Genomic DNA, 20194 nt, shown 5'->3' on the forward strand with positions numbered 1-20194 from the left:
ACCGCCTACATTCAACGTCACAGACAGCACACGGCATCAGTAGCAGTGGAGGGTGTGTAAAGTGGAGAATAGTGCGGTCGTCATAATGCACAAACAGAGCAATTTATCTGACGTCCAAAAGTGCGTGACCAGTGGCTTTTGGGCAGAGACTGGAGTATTCGCAAAATGGCTGAGTCTGTAAACTGTTTGCGTATCGCCTCAGTTAAATTCTAAAACGGTGCGCGGCAATGGAGCATCCAAAGCCAACACTGAGGCAACTGTGGGGCACCGTGGGCCGTAGATGACAGGGGCGAACGAGAGCTCGGAGACAGTCTATCCACCCGTGCCGATTGCTGTTCGTCACTGGCAAAGGCCGGAATTTGCACGTCGACACCGCAATTGGACGTCCACCGAACGGTGACACGTGGCTGTGGCCTTTCAGATGACGTATATTTTATGCTCCGTCAGAAGATGGCCGTCAGGGTGTATGGAAACATCTGAAACCGAACACCCTGCTAGAATTGTCTGGAGGGTCCAGGCCGGACGGCATTCCCCGGGTGACCTCGTCATTCTGGAAGATGCGACGGATCAACCCGAGCCGGCATCTGTGCCCGAGGATCACATACACTCCTACACGTGGTTTGTTTTTCTTAAGCACGATAGTATCTACCGGCAGGACATGGCAACATTTCACAAGACTCTTCCCGCACGTCTCGCAGTCGTCCGAGCTGCAAAAGGTGATTATCCAAACTTTCGAAAGGTGGTCACATTAATGTATCTGGGCACTCCGATAACATCTGTAAAGAATATTGTACCTCAGTACAGAGTTATAAGAATATTTCAGTTAATATATTATATGACAATTGCCTTTTTAAACGTTGCACGAGTAAATAATATACTGTGAATAAATTACTGTACTCGATGTGAATCTCTGAATTGTATTTACTCTGTGTATTATGCTGTCTTTGGTGAGCTGACATATTTTTGCACAGTCCAAATATGGAGTAAGCTCGAGTCGGTTGTAGAGGTTAGATCTCCAGCTAAAATTAAGATTCTGATTCAGTGTAAATAAACCGGTACCTCCGAAGGTAGGGACAATTGCCGAATGCACACTGACTCAACAGTGGAACCAGTGTCACTGTTCCAATGTGGAAGCCTTGACACAGTTACAATTCCGACTGTGTCGTTTGTTCCTGACATCAGTACTGTAGTCCCATGCTACGAAAATGTGAGATACTACAGAAAAGTGAAGTACAGAAAATTTACATTCTATTTTGTGTGTAGTTTTTTTGAAGTTAACAATGAATAAGACAGAAATCCAGTAATTTGTAGGAAAAATTTTTCTGTGAGTGATTGAAGGCACAAAATTGCTATGTGTGATATCTGAGGGCAAACACTGTGGTCCAAAATGACTGCGAGTAACCTTGGAAAACTCCTGAAACAAAGTCATCTGACAATAGGTTTATCAATTCACAGGCAAAGTGCTACACCAATGCAGATTACTTCCCCGATTCCAGTGCACTTCACAACCTATATGGAACCGACCAAATAATTAATAGGTTTCTGGAAATTATTACCTGAAATTGAAAACTTGTAATATGTTACTCATAATTAACAATCTGCAGTAGTAAATGAGTTAGGGATGGAGGATCTCGGAGAGAGAGAGAGAGAGAGAGAGAGAGAGAGAGAGAGAGAGAGAGGGGGGGGGGGGGGGCAGGGGGAGGGCAAAATGGAGCTAATAGGGCAAAGTATACACAGCTTGCCACTCGGCACTTTGGGATTGTGTGCTCATCAACCAGTTCATCAGAGAGAAGGGATCGTGACATCATAGCAGAAAGCTGAGTTTGTCGATGCTGGGAAAATATTTTAATTATACACAATCACAAACATCCGAAGTGATGTAGACACCACTACAACAAGTAATTTAATGTGAGACACAAAGGGCGAGACACATCAGGAAATACCCCAAAAGTGGACAACAAATGTTGAACGTGTGACGTCCCAAGATGACTTGTAACGTCGCCGCACGTGCAGTGGTTGACTTTTTGATTCTACCTCCGCCAGCAGGGAGCAGTGCTACACAACAGTGAAAATTTCAAATATCTTTTGTGAATCAGTGTCCTCACTGCAACAATGCAAATTCTGTTCTTATTTTGTGTTTTTTTCCTTTTGTCCCTCTCTCACTCTCTCTTTCTTTCTATTTGTTTATGTATATATTTTACAGACACTATTTAGTAACAAAAACTTATATCATTTACTGGCAATAACAGAATTCAGAAACTTATACACATTTACTTGTGACACAATACGGTAAGTTTTTGTCATACTGTACTTTGAAACGAGCCGGCAGAGACCGCGAGATCAGTAAATATAATAAAGCCTACCTCAATGTAAACACACAATTATGTAATGCCACGAATAACATACTGCCTGTGAGACCGAGACTCGAACCCTGAGCCCCATGCTTAAGTTGTGCACGTACCCTGGAGTCACACCGATGTGAATATTTGACTTCAGTTGGGATTGTAACGTTACACGTATTTAGGCGAGCTAATCAGCAGCCCAGTATCGGTACGAGGTAAGACGAATTTTTCGTACGGCTGAACGCTAGCGGGCCCAGGTCTCGGGGCGCACTGTGGCAGATCCCGCTTCCGGCTAGGTGCCCAGTATGGCGAGTCCAGGTACAAATACCGGCGGCATTTCCAGATACGGAGAAAATCTCGAAGCTGACAATTTGGACAGCTGTTACACACGTGGCCTTCGTGCAGGAGATGCTCCGAGAAATGGTCGAGTGTCGGAGACTCTTAAAAATGGCTAAGTTACAGTTCTTCGAGATTCGACGTTAACTCTCAGTCAAATATTAGTGCAGATACAAATACATCTTCTATCTCAGAAAAGTTAGGCACATCCAGTGATGTTCCAGTGTTTCAATATCTGTAAAACTGAGGAAGCTAGTATTTACACAATTAACTTCCAGTGCTACTGAAAACTGTTATAATTTTGTAAGTGGTCAATACAACGTGTTAGAGGATACCGCAGTTGAAAAGAGAACTGAAAGACACCTCTTTAAAGAAGGCATAAATAATTGTTTAAACAATACTTGAAGACAAATTATTGTCATTTATTGTGAGCACAGCTGTGCAAGAATGCTGGCTTATTTACTCGTTAACCAACTACCGCTTATATTTATCATAAACGATCTGAATGTGACCAAATATTTATGACATTTCTGTATTTAAATACTGTTCTAATATATTAATTTAGTCTGGGAAGTGGTCAACTTGAATCAAATCATGTCTGTGGAGTTTAAGGACAATGTATTTTTGGTGGGTATGGCCTTCAGTCAATGGAAAAGTAGATAGTAACAGAACATTACGGGTGTCAAGTAGAGACTGGGACTTGTCGAGTGAAGAGCCCGAGGGAGCAATTCTGGACACGTTACGTCGAGTTCTTGGAAGATATCAGACCTGCCCGAGGTAACGTGCGTCACTCGATCGTGTAGACAACTGAAACTGGACAGTGAACAGCCACTACCCTACTTTGACTTTTGAAGACGCTTTTATTTTGAAAGGTTTGAATGCACTCAAGAGTAGGATTAACTTTTGTTACCTTATTTATGGACCTGAAATAGACAGTATAGAGTTACTGTTCTTTGTAATGCACGTGTTAATTTGTGAATTATCACGTAGGACTCTGAACTGTTTTGAGCTGGTGTATACTTCGTGTACTGTGTTACGAAACAGACTCGGTTTTCGTGTATCTGTGATGACTATTTTGTATGGTGATTTTGGTACCATTCTCATAACTCTCTCAGTTTAACTTTACTGCCTTTGATAAGGGTATTTTCTGTCCATATTTTAACTGAATATTGTAGGACCACTTCCTGTTTATTTGACATGTCCTTTCTCCAATAAACATCATTCAACATAATTCTATCGTCTATAGCAATTACAGACATTAGAATAGAATCCATTTTATTAAATTGTTGATTTAACTTTATTTTGTATTTCTGTATATGTTATTAACTCACAATTCCAGCCAATGCATTGACTATTTGACTGCAGGATCACACCCACATTTATTACTTGCAGTGAATCAGCCGCAGGGCACGAAATCAGACGTGTGTGGCTCGAACCTATGACTACACGGAGCTATTCTTTTTAAACACAGCTGTGCATAGCACAAATACCTAAAGCATGAGTAACTGCAATTAAAGGCGCAACTGGTTTGTTCGTACTGTTAGGTAACGCTGCAGGACGATCGGGTGTGACGTATGTTGTCTGGCGATGTCACACGTTCAACATTTGTTGACCACTTTTGGGGTATTTCCCAACATTGGGGGGCCCTTGTGTGATATTAAATTTCTTGTCTCACTGCCATGTACATCACTTCGGTGGTTATTAAACATTAATAAGAATCACCCTGCATATGTGCACACACTGGCTGCCCCCCCCCCCCCCCCCACACACACACACACACACACACACACACACACACACACACAAAATCACAGATATCGTAGAAGTAAATTCTACAGTAGGTAACACTATAGAAAAAGGAATGTCGTGACACTACACTATATCAACAGTTTATCCCATCTGTATTACAAGTCCTGGGTGAGGGAGATGCATCAGCAGGCAGTAGTTCTGTTCCAGGAGGACAGAGCACCCGCCTCACCGCACTCCCAGCTTACTCACCACACCGAGCTCCTTGTCGCAGAGGTAGAGACGATCCTCACGCGCCACGTAGCCCAGCACGTACATAGTGCGGTCCAGGTGCGCCACCGTCACGATCTCGCCGCCCACGTAGTAGTTGACTCGGTTCACCGTGTTGGTGTAGATGAAGCAATCGCCCACCCACAGACCCGTGCGCACCGTCTCTGCCTCCTCGCCGAGGAACTGCAAAGGCAGACGCCGGGATCGAGCTGACGACAGTATCCGTAAATTGATAAATGGGGATGACGAGAGAGGGGGGGAGGGAAGAGTAGTCGAGAGTGACTGACTGACAAAAGAACTGAGTGAATGAGTAAAGAAGAAAAGGAGTGAGGAAAGGCACGAGAGATTTGAGTCGGTGAGCAAATGAGGAGAGTGCCACCGAGTTACATAGTTGGGTAGGAGAGGGAGTAAAATGGGCCGAGTTCACACAGCTTGCCGCTCAGCACGTTGGGAGTCATACACTCGTCAATTTTGTCAGATGGCAACATGGTCATCATAGCAGCAAGCCAAGTTGAACAAACTTACGTACGAGATCTTAGATTAAGCATATGGTTACTGGGATATTAATTTTTAAAAGAAATTAAAGAAATCACTAATAAATCTGCTGACCATATACATCAGATAAATTCTACAGCAGGTGACATTACAAAAAGAAGAACACACTAACATTTGGAAAGGTGTAGTGCAATTTCTGACCTTTGCTGACAATTATTTGTAGTGCTAAGAGCAGAACAACAGCTTCACCATCAGAACAGCTAACATAAATGCAATGCAGCATCCATCAGTGACACTATATGTAATAACCGAGCAAGGTGGCGCAGTGGTTAACACACTGGACTCGCATTCGGGAGGACGACGGTTCAATCCTGCGTCCGGCCATCCTGATTTAGGTTTTCCGTGGATTTCCCTAAATCGCTTCAGGCAAATGCTGGGATGGTTCCTCTGAAAGGGCAAGGCCGACTTCCTTACCCATCCTTCCCTAGTCCGATGAGACCGATGACCTCGCAGTGGTCTCCTCGCCCCAAATCAACCAACCAACCACTATATGTATATGGTCTTTAAATGTGTCTGCTTGTGTCTGTATATGTGTGGATGGATATGTGTGTGTGTGCGAGTGTATACCTGTCCTTTTTTCCCCCTAAGGTAAGTCTTTCCCCTCCCGGGATTGGAATGACTCCTTACCCTCTCCCTTAAAACCCACTTCCTTTCGTCTTTCCCTCTCCTTCTCTCTTTCCTGATGAGGCAACAGTTTGTTGCGAAAGCTTGAATTTTGTGTGTATGTTTGTGTTTGTTTGTGTGTCTTTCGACCTGCCAGCGCTTTCGTTTGGTAAGTCACATCATCTTTGTTTTTTGATAAATTTTTCCCACGTGGAATGTTTCCCTCTATTATATTAAAAACATTTAGTGAGCAAGATAGAATGAGGGCAAGATCTATTTATAACTTATCGTGCAAAATTTCAACAGGTGTCACTTAAGAGTGCTGCACGTAAGTCAAAATCTTTATATATTTCAGGCCACTGAAGACATTTCAAATGAAATGACAAACTTTTACGGCAAAAGAAACGTAATTATTCTTTCTGTACGCAGTGTAGCACAGCTTAAATGTATTTAGCACTGATTTACCAATGTTGAAATACACATCCGCAGGCGAAACGCATCAGATACCCGTACTTGTCAGCTCCAAAGAGTGCAAGGGAGAGCCCTGCGACTCGCCTCGCACTTACCGCGTGACTAACAGAACGGGGCCTCGCGTGAGAAATCGGGCATCCCCACGATAAGGGATCACATAAAACAGACTGCCTGATGGCAGTTCTGTGAAATGTTGTAGCAGTCTGACAATTGGCTAGTTCCAAGTCGGGGAAACCGGCAGCACAGATGACACAGATCACGAACCACCGGGCGGCCCGACCCGCTTCGGCAGTGAGATAGGCTCCAAAAACACGCATCAATGCTCACAAAACAGAGATGATAGACACAACCGTTAGGTGAACACAACTACACTGCAAGGGAATGCGGAAACAGTTTAACAAAACTCAGCCTGCACAAAAACAGACAGTTAGGGCTGTCTTTTAGAAAAAGAGCAGGTACTCTCTACAGAGGGAAATCTAGCGTGGCATATTTTATGTATAAAATGATACATTATTTAAGGTCACGGCAAGGCTCGACGAAAGTCGAATAAGCAAGTACGTTTTTATTTCTAGTAGGGATTGATTCTGAAAAGAGGAGGGATACAGCAAAATGCAATGTTAGATGCACATCGTAAGGGGCACAAGGGGTCACGTACCATTAACAATAACCAAGCTTTCAGAAGGAATTATTGAAGGTCATTCGAAGGCCGAGTTTTGTTTCATGGAAAACCCTATTTGTGACATTGGATTTGGAAAGGGCAAACAGAGATTTGAACTTTAAGTTTTAATTAATATGTTTATTAGGAAAAATAAATACATCACAGAATATAAATGTTACAGTGGCATTTGCAAGACAGAACAAACATAAATAAAATGTAGGTCATCGATTTACAAGTTGCTGAATGTGCCCCCTCACCTCTCATTCTTCTGGATGCCCGTCCACTGGTAGCAATGCGTGACTCTCCTTGCCACCTACAACTTTTAACCACAACTTTTTGTGGTTTCTCACCTTCATTCTGAATTATGGATTAAAATGGTCCACTGTGTATATGAAGTTTCAGGAGGCTCCTTAATCACAATGCTGGAAAATTGTAGCAAAAAGCAGAACTGTAAAATATCCGGGTGCACGTGTACAGAGTGATCTGAAGTAGAGAGACCACATACAACAAACTGCAGGTAAGACAGAGGCCACAAACAGATTCATTGGAAGAACCGCCAATTCCAGTGGCAAACACTGCAACAGGTGTTCTGCATTGCGGTGTAGCTTACTGACAACAGTAAAAAGAGCGTACAATACTACAAGAGTCAACCAATATATTCTTCTCTCCTACATACCGGGTGATCAAACAGTCAGTATAAATTTGAAAACTGAATAAATCACGGCATAATGTAGACAGAGAGGTACAAATTGACACACGTGCTTGACATGACACGGGGGTTTTACTAGAACCAAAAAAAATTACAAAAGTTCAAAAAATGTCCGACAGATGGCACTTCATCTGATCAGAATAGCAATAATTAGCATAACAAAGTAAGACAAAGCAAAGATGATGATCTTTACAGAGAATGCTCAATATGTCCACCATCATTCCTCAACAATAGCTGTAGTTGAGGAATAATGTTGTGAAGAGCACTGTAAAGCACATCCAGGCATTGGCGTTGGATGTCATCTTTCGGCATCCCTAAAGATGGCGGTCGATCACGATACACCTGATACTTCAGGCAACCCCGAAGCCAATAATCACATGGACTGAGGTCTGGGGACCTGGGAGGCCAAGCGTGACGAAAGTGGCGGCTGAGCACACGATCACCACCAAATGACGCGCGCAAGAGATCTTTCGCGCATCTAGCAATATGGGGTGGAGCGCCATCCTGCATAAACGTCATACGTTCCAGCAGGTGTTTATCAGCCAGGCTGGGTATGATGCGATTCTGTAACATATCGGCGTACCTCTCACCCGTCACGGTAGCAGTTATAAAACCAGAATCACGGATTTTCTCGAAGAAAAAAGGCACGACAACGGTAGATGTGGTAAATCCAACCCGTACCGTGACTTTCTCGTCGTGCTATGGAGTTTCCACGACAGTTCTAGGATTTTCGGTAGCCCATATTCTGCAGTTGTTGGCGTCGACAGACCGTCTGAGCGTGAAATGAGCTTCGTCGGTCCACAACACGTTACTCAACCGATCGTCATCTTCCACCATCTTTTGAAACGCCCACACCGCAAATGCCCTCCACTTCACTAAATCGCCAGGTAACAGTTCGTGATGCTGATGGATTTTGTACGGATAGCATCGGAAGGTATGCCTAAGTGCCAACCAAACAGTAGTGTATGGAATGCCGCTGCGACGTGCGACTGCAGGAGCGCCGACTTCCCCGTGCATAGACGAACCCGCTACAGTCTCAATGTCTTCCTTAACTGTCTCGGCAGCATTCCGCCTTGTGCTCAATTTATTCCTGAACTGTCTCAGGCAGCATTACACCTTGTGCAGCATTACGCCACTTCGGGTTCTATCGTCTAAACAACCCGTTGCTTCGAACATCAAAATCATTCTCGCCACAGCTGCATTTGTCAACGGACCTTTACCCATTCGAATCCCCTTCCTATGGCGATAGGATCGTAACGCTGAACTAGCACATTCCCCATTCTGATAATACAGCTTCACTAAAAGCGCCTTTTCAGGTAACGTCAACATGCTGCGACTGCTGGCACACCCAATTCTCTCTCTCTCATTAGAGCTCCTTTTATACACGATTGTCATGCGCAGTCACTGACGTTTTGCTGTCCAGCGCCATCTGTCGGACATTTTGTGAACTTTGTTTTTTTTTTGTTCTAATAAAACCCCATGTCATTCCAAGCATGTGTGTCAATTTTTGCCTCTCTATCTACATTACTCCGTGGTTTATTAAGTTTTCAAATTTATACTGACTTTTTGATCACCCGGTATATGTTATGAGAACATCGTGAAGGTAAAATTAGAGCCCACACAGACTTACCAGCAATTATTCTTCCTGTGAACTATTCGTGACTGGATCAAGAAAAGGGGAAGTGACTGTAGTACACAAAGTACCCTCCACCACCCAGCGTAAGGTGGCTTGTGGAGTCTAAATGCAGATTTCGATATAAGGAACAGTGTAATGGACTGTCAATTTGTTCATATCATAACTAGCAGAAATCAATAAGGTAACAGATGCACAATTAAGTGATTAATGTGCTACTGATAATTACGTACTGAACACCAAGGAAATTTTCTTTAGGCCGATACAATGCTAATTTGTGATTTCAAGATGGTTGCTCAATGAAAACCAGTTGTATGTAAATAGAATGAAATTTTCACTCTGACATCGATCTGTTGTAGAATTTTAGAACATGTTTTTTACTCGTTTATCATGTCGTTTCTGGAAACACAGAATCTACTGTGTTGGAATCAACACGGATTATGGAAACAGCGATCGTGTGAGACCCAATTCGCTTTACTTGTTCACGAGACCCAAAAAATATTAGATACAGGCTCCCAGATAGATGCCATTTTCCTTGACTTCTGGAAGGCGTTCGATACAGTTCCGCACCGTCGCCTAATAAAGAGCCCTCGGAATATCAGACCAGCTGTGTGGCTGGATTGAAGAGTTTTTAGCAGACAGAACACAGCATGTTGTTCTCAATGGAGAGATGTCTACAGCCGTTAAAGTAACCTCTGGCGTGCCACAGGGGAGTGTTATGCGACCATTGCTTTTCACAATATATATAAATGAGCTAGTAGATAGCGTCGGAAGTTCCATGCGGCTTTTCGCGGATGATGCTGTAGTATACAGAGAAGTTGCAGCATTAGAAAATTGCAGCAAAATGCAGGAACATCTACAGTGGATATAGGCAATTGGTGCAGGGAGTGGCAACTGACCCTTAACATACACAAATGTAATGTATTGCGAATACATACAAAGAAGGATCGTTTATTGTACGATTATATGATAGCAGAACAAACACTGGTAGCAGTTACTTCTGTAAAATATCTGGGAGTATGCGTACGGAATGATTTGAAGTGGAATGATCATATAAAATTAATTGTTGGTAAGGCGGATGCCAGGTTGAGATTCATTGGGAGGGTTCTTAGAAAATGTAACAACAAAGGAGGTAGCTTAAAAAATACTAGTTCGACCTATACTTGAGTATTGCTCATCAGTGTGGGATCCGTACCAGGTCGGGTTGACAGAGGAGATAGAGAAGATCCAAAGAAGAGCGGCGCGTTTCGTCACAGGGTTATTTGGTAACCGTGATAGCGTTACGGAGATGTTTAGCAAACTCGAGTGGCAGACTCTGCAAGAGAGGCGCTCTGCATCGCAGTGTAGCTTGCTGTCCAGGATTCAAGAGGGTGCATTTCTGGATGAGGTATCGAATATATTGCTTCCCCCTATTTACACCTCCCGAGGAGATCAGGAATGTAAAATTGGAGAGATTCGAGCGCGCACGGACGCTTTCCGGCAGTCGTTCTTTCCGCGAATCGTACATGACTGGAACAGGAAAGGGAGGTAATGACAGTGGCACGTAAAGTGCACTCCGCCACACACCATTGGATGGCTTGTGGAGTATAAATGTAAATGTAGATGTAGATGTAGATATAAAGCTTCCTGGCAGATTAATACTGTGTGCCAAGTCGAAACTCGAACTCGGGACCTTTGCCTGTAAATAAATGCACATTACAGCAGCAGTCAGTGCTTTTGTGATGCTGCTCTTTAAATAAGTTTTATTTACTTAATCTCTCGCAAATGCACCCTCAAAATCTATACTACTATATAAAGACAAGTTGCCATCTAATGTTGCTACCAAAAATCTCAAAAAGTAGTGACCAATTTACTTCATATTTTTACAACACGATATTTTAGTAAATTTTCAGATGGACATGGGCTACACATGTTTAGAATATATGCTATATAATATGTAACATTAAAAAAGGGGAAATGTTGTTACCAAAAACATCAAAAATTTCTTGTCCAATTTACTTCAAATTTTTAGACAATATATTAATAAACATACAGACGGACCTAGGCTACATATTTTTTCAAATGGTAATGTACAGTCATCTTGAGGTCGACATACAGGTTTTCTCTTGAAACTGGCTGTGTTTGATTTTCTTTCTTGTAGTCAGTTTCAACTACGGTAGGAAGACATGTGAGTCATTAGACAAATTATTTTTCTCATGTATATTCTTTCTACTTACATTTGATTTGAAACAAATACTGTACACACAACAATATACTGTTTTGTTTTCTTCCTCACCATCAGTTTTACACAGAAAGGTTTATTTATGGATTATTGACTTACAATTAGAATACAACAACAGAATCTGAATTGTTCAAAACTTTGTAATCCTACTGATTCACAGATTAAAACCCTATCCTCACACATCCAGTAGTTGGAGGTATCTCTCATACACCATGTACCAATGATCCCCACTGACTTACCATCCATTTTAAGAAACTTCCATTCCGAATGAAGGTTTCATACACAAGAACAATAAACAAGGATTGAAGTCAGAGACGGGCACAAGAAGGTGATGAACAGAGAAGGGGAGAGGAAATGGAGATAGAAAGGGGAAGGAGGACATGAACAGGGGAGGGGGACTGATGCGAGACTGCGCACGCGCCCGCCCACACACACACACACACACACACACACACACACACACACACACACACACACACACAGAGAGAGAGAGAGAGAGAGAGAGAGAGAGAGAGAGAGAGAGAGAGAGAGAGAGGTGGAGGGGGAGGCAGACAAAAAGAGGGGGTGAAAGAGATGAGCAGAAGGGCGGGAAGGCATTTACGATGTATATCCAATTCCCGTACTTATTTAGCAATTGCAAAGCACGGCCAGGTTCACTAGTAATTTATACAGAATCCTTTGCACCTCAAGACATCACAAAACCTCCACCGTACTCTACCGTATTGAAATCATCTGCCATTTATCAAACAGTCAGTTATCGAGGAGATGTTATTTTTCAACTTTGTGTGGGCTTTGTCTCGAGCTAGGTGCAAATTTTTCGGACTCTAGGCTGGCTCGAGGGGAGTGACCATTCTAGCACCGAATCTCCTCCAAATTCTACACAACTGCACCAAGGAAGATACCTACAGAATTGACAACTGAAATTACACAGATTCGTGATCGAGGAAGCGCTGAGCGCTACTGTGGAGATATGCCGGAGTGTTTTCCTATTTCGAGACAAACTTGATGAGGACTCTGACACTGCAAATACAAATTAGTTCTGTTTTGGGCACAAACGCAGTCTGTTATTAGAGGGCAACTTTCTGATCACTTTCTATCGTTTGGGTACACAGCATATCTCCATTATACTCAAAAACTGAAGGTGGAGGATCTTTGTGTGCTATTATAATTTCACCCATTTCCTGTCACATTCCTGTCCAGTGTGCCGGTAAGTCTCTGTACAGTCGCTCTGTTTCTCCATCTTATTCTGTCAGTCATTCTACAAGATGTATAAGGATGTAAGTAATACCTCTCATTACTTTTCCCTAACAACAGTTTCTAAATTTTAGCACTGAGAAGTTAGGATATTGAGGCAACTAATGACACTCAGAGCCCACCTGTTTTCCCTTTCTGTATCGGAACAAAATGTTGAAGGCGTTGTGTGTCCTGTTATGATGCAGCCACACTGAGTATACAGGTACACTGCCCCGTACAAAATGATAAGCACCCATAAGATACGATATGATGTCAATGGACCAGAATGCATTACTGTTATTACCAGGCTGGTAAGGTATGTGTCAGACATTGCCTGATAACAGTGAAGGACATGGAGATGCTGCACACACTAATGTGAGACAGTGTTCACAGCACCTGAAGGAGTTTAAAAGAGGCCCCATTGTGGGTCACCATTTGGCCAGCTGGTCAACTCGTGCAACGTCCAGATTTTTGTGGTATTCAGATGCGAAAATGGCTCGATGTCGGACCTCTTAGGAATGTCAGGGCCAGACATACAAGTCATCAACATTCTGGTCGACCACAATGGAGGAGGAGGAGGAAGAAGAAGAAGAGATTAAGAGTCTAACGCTCCGTCTACAGTGAGGGATTAGGGAAGGATGGGGAAGGAAATCGGACATGCCCTTTTGAACAAACCATTGCAGCATTTGTCTTATGCATTTTAGGGAAATCACGGAAAACGTAACTCAGGATGGCTAGGTGCGGGTTTGAACTGTCGTCCACCCAAATGCTAGTGTAGTGTGTTAACCGTACTCTGTCAACTACGGTGGAAGCTCGCAGTACTGCACTGAGGATGTTGACGTGTATCGAAAAAGTAAGGGAACGGGAAAGTGAAATTTTCTAAGTCCGAAGAGAACGGCTTTGCTCGAGGTAAACTGAAGTATTGACAAAAACAATTCTACGTCAGCACTTCTGCGTGTCAACGCGAGCGAGCACAGTAAAAATGTGTTAGATGGGTGCAGACTTATCTGCCTCTCTTACTCTCTTAACATTATGTACGGTGCGCTTAGGAGGAAACACCGCCACCCATCAGGTTTGACAAAGCCATTATGACACTGAAACAAACTGGTTAAGCAAATGCGGCAGAACAGATGGCCGCTGACACCTCTTAATGACCAGAAACGATTCAGTTGTGACAAACGGTGTCAAAAAGCAGAGCCTCTCCTCGATGCCCTAAATATGCCACCTCACTAGGATACAGGCAGTCGATCAGTAGGATTGATGGCATCCCTGTCATTTGCGCTCTGATTATCGTATAGTAACATCTCATTTATGAGATCTACGTCTACATCTACATCTATATCAATATTCCGCAATCCACCTAAGGCGAGGACTACCCTGTACCACCCCTAGTCATTTCCTTTCTTGTTCCACTCCCAGATAGAACCAAGGAAAAATGAATGTCTGTATGCCTCCATATGAGCCCTAATTTCCCACATCTAGAACCGTTCTGCAGTCACCGTCAAATGCCAGTTCTCTATATTTTCTCTATAGTTTTCCTCGAAAAGAATGTCACCTTCCCTCCAGGGATTCCTGTTTGAGTTCCCGAAGCATCTCCGTAACACTCGTGTGAGGTTCGAACCGACCAGTAACAAATCTAGCAGTCCACCTCCGAACTGCACGAATGTCTTCCTTCAATCCGACCTGGTGCATATCCCAAACACTTGAACAGTACTCAAGAATACGTCGCACTAACCTGTATGCGGTTTCCTTTACAGGTGAACCACTTTCCCAGAATTCTGCCGATAAACAGAACTCTACCGTTCATCTTTTCTACAACAGTCCTCACGTGCTATTTCAATTTCACATTGCTTTGCAGGATTATGCTCAGATATTTAAGCGACGTGACTGTCTCAAACAGGACGCTACTAATGCCGTATCCAAACATTACAGGTTTGTTTTTCTTACTCGTCAGCTTTGACTTACATTTTTCTACATTTAGAGTCAGCTGCTATTCATCACACCAACTAGAAATTTTGTCTAAGTCATCTCGTATCCTCCTAGACCCAGTCAACGTCGACACCTTACTGTACACCACAGCATAATCAGCACACAACCGTAGATTGCAGCTCACCCTGTGCCCCCATCATTTATGTATATAGACAAGAATAACGATCCTTTCACACTTTCCCGGGCCACTCCTTATCCTCTCGTCTCTGACGAACACTCGCCATCGAGGACAACATACTGGGTTCTGTAACTTACGAAATCTTCGAGCGACTCACATACCTGTGAACCTATTCTGTACAATCGTACCTTTTTTAACAGCCTACAACGAGGCACTGTGTCAAACGCTATCTGGAAATACGGAATTTGCCTGTTGCTCTCCGTGCACTGTTCACAGTATATCACACGAGAAAACGGCAAGCCGGGTTTCCCACAAGCTTCACAAAACTGTGGTAATTCATGGATATAAGCTTTTCAGTCTCAAGAAAGCTTAATATATTTGAACTGAGAATATGTTCAAGGATTCTGCAGACCAATGTTATAAATATGGTCTGCAATTTTGCACATCCGTTCCTTTGCACTTCTTATTCCACTACTGCTCCAGTACTTGTCATACTCCTATCACCTTACAATATGACCACCAATCTGCAGCCACGGACGGTAGAGTCACCCTGCAGTACCAGCTGCCAGTGGCGAGTAGTCCAGGGGCTTACCGACATCATTCCAATCTGTCATATAAACAGTTTTACACTCCAGCATCGCTCAGGTCAGACAGACTACACCGAACCGGCGGCCCACAGTCGGCCTCCTGCACACCTCACTGCATACGACAACACAGTCCGTCCGACGGGATGTCACAGGCAGTGGCCTCGGAGGGACTGAGGACTCCCAAAACAGTGTGCGAGATGACACGCGTGCTGCCGTCACTGCTACGTCCGAGCAGAATTTCTGACGCGGTGTGCATTCTACACCACAGGCGGCAACCCGCCCGCTACAAGTCACCGGCCCGAGTACAGGTCGGACGCTGCAAGACGAGGCAGCCCGAGCCAGCCACCGGGTTCGGCAGGTTCCTCACACGCTCGTTAAGCCACTGGCCGGCGCCAAAGATATGGCAATGTGACGTAGTCAGAGAAATAGATGAAGTAATATCTAACCCCGTTTTATTGCATCTGGTGACGCCACACAGGTACCACGGCCTTCATCCTGACAAACGATAGGGGTTTCCGACCCGGGAGTGGGCGACCCCTACAATATCGAACCCATTCCTAACTGCACCAGCTATCTGAAAACAAGAAATAAATTCCTACAGCATTCTATGCTATCCTGCCTCACTGCTAAGGGCAGCCAAACTAGGGAATTACCGTCCCAAGCACAGACTGCTGGTAAGATCACGACACGGAGAGTTCCGTTCGGAGTGTCGAAGCAGCGGGGAAGCGAGGACTACTGACGGACGGCATCGCACTGTGTTTGGCAACAAAATGAAGTTCTGCGCTAACCCAGACAACCATCGTCAGTGAGAATAGCAGTAACTTGCGGAGAGGTCCAATTCTTCCAGTGTTTCGGAGGGGCACGGTGGCATTACTCTCGGCGTCATAGTGCGGCGAGCTGTCGGCACGACTCTGGGTCAGGGATGGTAGTGATCGAAGGAATCTGACTTCACAACAGCACGTCACGGACATCCCGCATCCCGAGGCATTACCTCTCGTGCGATAGTATCGTGACACCATTTTTCGAGAGGCCAGTGCTCGTCCACATGCGGCACGTGTGTCTACGAAATGTGTGTGTGATGTCGAGGTACTCCTGTGGTCGACAACATACCCAGAACTACCCCCGACAGAATAAGAGTGAGGTCAGCTTACTTCAGTTCCAGTATCCGGGGTACTGCAGACCAGCTTGCCACAGGAGAGGGACACAATGGCTTTTAGAAATTCTTCGCAACCGAACAGTGGATGCATCCGGGCCACACGGGTGCAACATAGTAGAGATAAGTGGGCTCATACTACCAAGTACTTCATAAATTTGAGCTGATTTTGCAGCCACTGAAGTTCACATGCCTCGTCAACCTCCTCCCCTTTTGGCTGCTTCACCGGGTGCAGTATATACGCGCGGTTCTATTTGGCCCTTTAACGTAAAACCCCGAGGTACCTCGATTCTATTATTTTGAAAAAACTTGAAATCTCTAGTGTACTCGGGCAACACAAGGACAGACCATCGGAAAAATATAACCCCACTCGTGTCCATTTCGGCACTGACAGTTAACTGTTCGGCCGCTAGATGTCACCTGGTCCTATATTTTTTGCTCAGCTGTTGTGTTTCAGTTGAGGTGGTTGTACTAGTTATCACCTTTACTGTATCTCCGGGTACTCGACAACAAAACGTGAGCTTTTGGCACCTCTCCTACACTGTTGTTATGCAATGCTTTCAAATCAGGATGGCTATAGTGACCCTGAGTTTGACGATGAATTTAGCAGCTCAGAAGGGGAAGAAGAATGTGACATTACTTCGTCAGAGACTGAAATTGACAACAGTTCGTCAGCCAAATGACGAGTGCCAAATAATGGTACGAGAAATGCGTCCACTGTCCTCCGGCCAGCTCCTACGAGATTCACGTTCGCAGAAAAACCTTTCTGAAATACGGGTTTAGACTTCACGGCTACACAGACAGTAAAAAATGACTTACAAGTGGTATTATTGGTCACCTTTAAAATTTAGTGACTCATTATTTTGACCTTTAAAAGCTGTCTTTATTTTCAAGGCATTAAATGAGATGGTAGTTGACAGCAAGCAGAATGAACTGTTCCTGGTAGCAATCCACTGACTGGCGCATGCTTAGACAATACTATAGAAATCTGTACCCTGTGTGAATTTCAGATATTACACAACTATCGTATGACATAACAAGTGAGTGAATGAGTTACACAGACAGCGAGTTAGGGAGGAGTAGAAGCAAATTGGGCTTAGTTAAAACAGCTTGCTGCTCAGCACGTTGGGAGTCTTAGCTCGTCAATTAGTTCGTCAGATGGCAACATCATCATCACAGCAGCGCGCTGAGTTCACCCAATTTGCATACGAGTTCTTGGATAAGAAGAATGGTTGCTTCATTTTAATTTAAAAAAAATTATATATGCTCACATAAATTTTTTAAATTAAAATGCAGTAACCATTCTTCTTATCCAAAATAAATTAATTTAAAAAATTTATATATGCTCATCCTCCCCCCATGAACGATGGACCATGCCGTTGGTGGGGAGGCTTGCGAGCCTCAGCGATACAGATGGCCGTACCATAGGTGCAACCACAACGGAGGGGTATCTGCTGAGAGACCAGACAAACGTGTGGTTCCTGAAGAGGGGCAGCAGCCTTTTCAGTAGTTGCAGGGGCAACAGTCCTTGACTGATCTGGCCTTGTAACATTAACCAAAACGGCCTTGCTGTGCTGGTACTGCTAACAGCTGAAAGCAAGGGGAAACTACTACAGCCGTTATTTTTCCCGAGGGCATGCAGCTCTACTGTATGGTTAATGATGATGGCGTCCTCTTGGGTAAAATATTCCGGAGGTAAAATAGTCCCACATTCAGACCTCCGGCGGGGACTACTCAAGAGGACGTCATTATCAGGAGAAAGAAAACTGGCGTTCTACGGATCGGAGTGTGGAATGTCAGATCCCTTAATCGGGCAGGTAGGTTAGAAAATTTAATAAGGGAAGTGGATAGGTTAAAATTAGATATAGTGGGAATTAGTGAAGTTCAGTGGCAGGAGGAACAAGACTTTTGCTCAGGTGAATAAAGGGTTATAAACACAAAATCAAATAGGGGTAATGCAGAAGTAGGTTTAATAATGAATAGGAAAACAGGAATACAGGTAAGCTACTACAAACAGCATAGTGAACGCATTATTGTGGCCAAGATAGACACGAAGCCCACGCCTACTACAGTAGTACAAGTTTATATACCAACTAGCTCTGCAGATGATGAAGAAATTGATGAAATGTATGATGAGATAAAAGAAATTATTCAGGTAGTGAAGAGAGACGAAAATTTAATAGTCATGGGTGATTGGAATTCGAGAGTAGGAAAAGGGAGAGAAGGAAACACAGTAGGTGAAAATGGATTGGGGGTAATAAATGAAAGAGGAAGCCGCCTGGTAGAGTTTTGCACAGAACATAACTTAATCATAGCTAACACTTGGTTCAAGAATCATAAAAGAAGGTTGTATACATGGAAGAAACCTGGAGATACTAGAAGGTATCAGATAGATTACATAATGGTAAGACAGAGATTTAGGAACCAGGTTTTAAATTGTAAGACATTTCCAGGGGCAGATGTGGACTCTGACCACAATCTAAGGGGCAGATGTGGACTCTGACCACAATCTATTGATTATGACCTGTAGATTAAAACTGAAGAAACTGCAAAAAGGTGGGAATTTGAGGATATGGGACCTGGTTAAACTGAAGGAACCAGAGGTTGTAGAGTGTTTCAGGAAGAGCATAAAGGAACAATTGACAAGAATGGGGGAAAGAAATACAGTAGAAGAGCTTTGAGGGATGAAGTGGTGAAGGCAGCAGATGATCACGTAGGTAAAAAGACGAGGGCTAGTAGAAATCCTTGGGTAAAAGAAGAAATATTGATTTAATCGATGAAAGGAGAAAATGCAAAAATGCAGTAAATGAAGCAGGCAAAAAGGAATACAAACGTCTCAAAAATGAGATTGACAGGAAGTGCAAAATGGCTAAGCAGGGATGGCTAGAGGACAAATGTAAGGATGTAGAGGCTTATAAGTCACAGCTGCAAAATACTAACGCGAATTCTTTACAGACGAATGGAAAAACTGATAGAAGCCGACCTTGAGGAAGATCAGTTTGGATTTCGTAGAAATGTTGGAACACGTGAGGCAATACTGACCCTACGACTTAGCTTAGAAGAAAGATTAAGGAAAGGCAAACCTACGTTTCTAGCATTTGTAGACTTAGAGAAAGCTTTTGACAATGTTGATTGGAATACTCTCTTTCAAATTCTGAAGGTGGCAGGGGTGAAATACAGGGAGTGAAAGGCTATTTACAATTTGTACAGAAACCAGATGGCAGTTATAAGAGTCGAGGGATGTGAAAGGGAAGCAGTGGTCGGGAAGGGAGTGAGACAGGGTTGTAGCCTCTCCCCGATGTTGTTCAATATGTATATTGAGCAAGTAGTAAAGAAAACAAAAGAAAAATTCGGAGTAGGTATTAAAATCCATGGAGATGAGGTAAAAACTGAGGTTCGCCGATGACGTAATTCTGTCAGACAGCAAAGGACTTGGAAGAGCAGTTGAACGGAATGGACAGTGTCTTGATAGGAGGATATAAGATGAACATCAACAAAAGCAAAACGAGGATACTAGAATGTAGTCGAATTAAGTCCGGTGATGCTGAGGGAATTAGATCAGGAAATGAG

The 20194-nt window shown here is 43.6% G+C and overlaps 1 protein-coding gene across 1 annotated transcript in view; it reads right to left on the reverse strand.

Annotated features, from left to right (window-relative positions):
• LOC124720395 (coatomer subunit beta') overlaps nucleotides 1–20194 on the reverse strand; it is a 164105-nt gene that overhangs the window by 55130 nt on the left and 88781 nt on the right. Inside the window, exon 10 of the mRNA XM_047245736.1 lies at nucleotides 4677–4877. Coding sequence (XP_047101692.1) covers nucleotides 4677–4877 — 201 coding nt within the window. The remainder of the gene's footprint in view (nucleotides 1–4676; nucleotides 4878–20194) is intronic.

This window comes from Schistocerca piceifrons, chromosome 11 (assembly GCF_021461385.2).
Source record: "Schistocerca piceifrons isolate TAMUIC-IGC-003096 chromosome 11, iqSchPice1.1, whole genome shotgun sequence".
Taxonomy (NCBI): Eukaryota; Metazoa; Arthropoda; class Insecta; order Orthoptera; family Acrididae; genus Schistocerca; species Schistocerca piceifrons.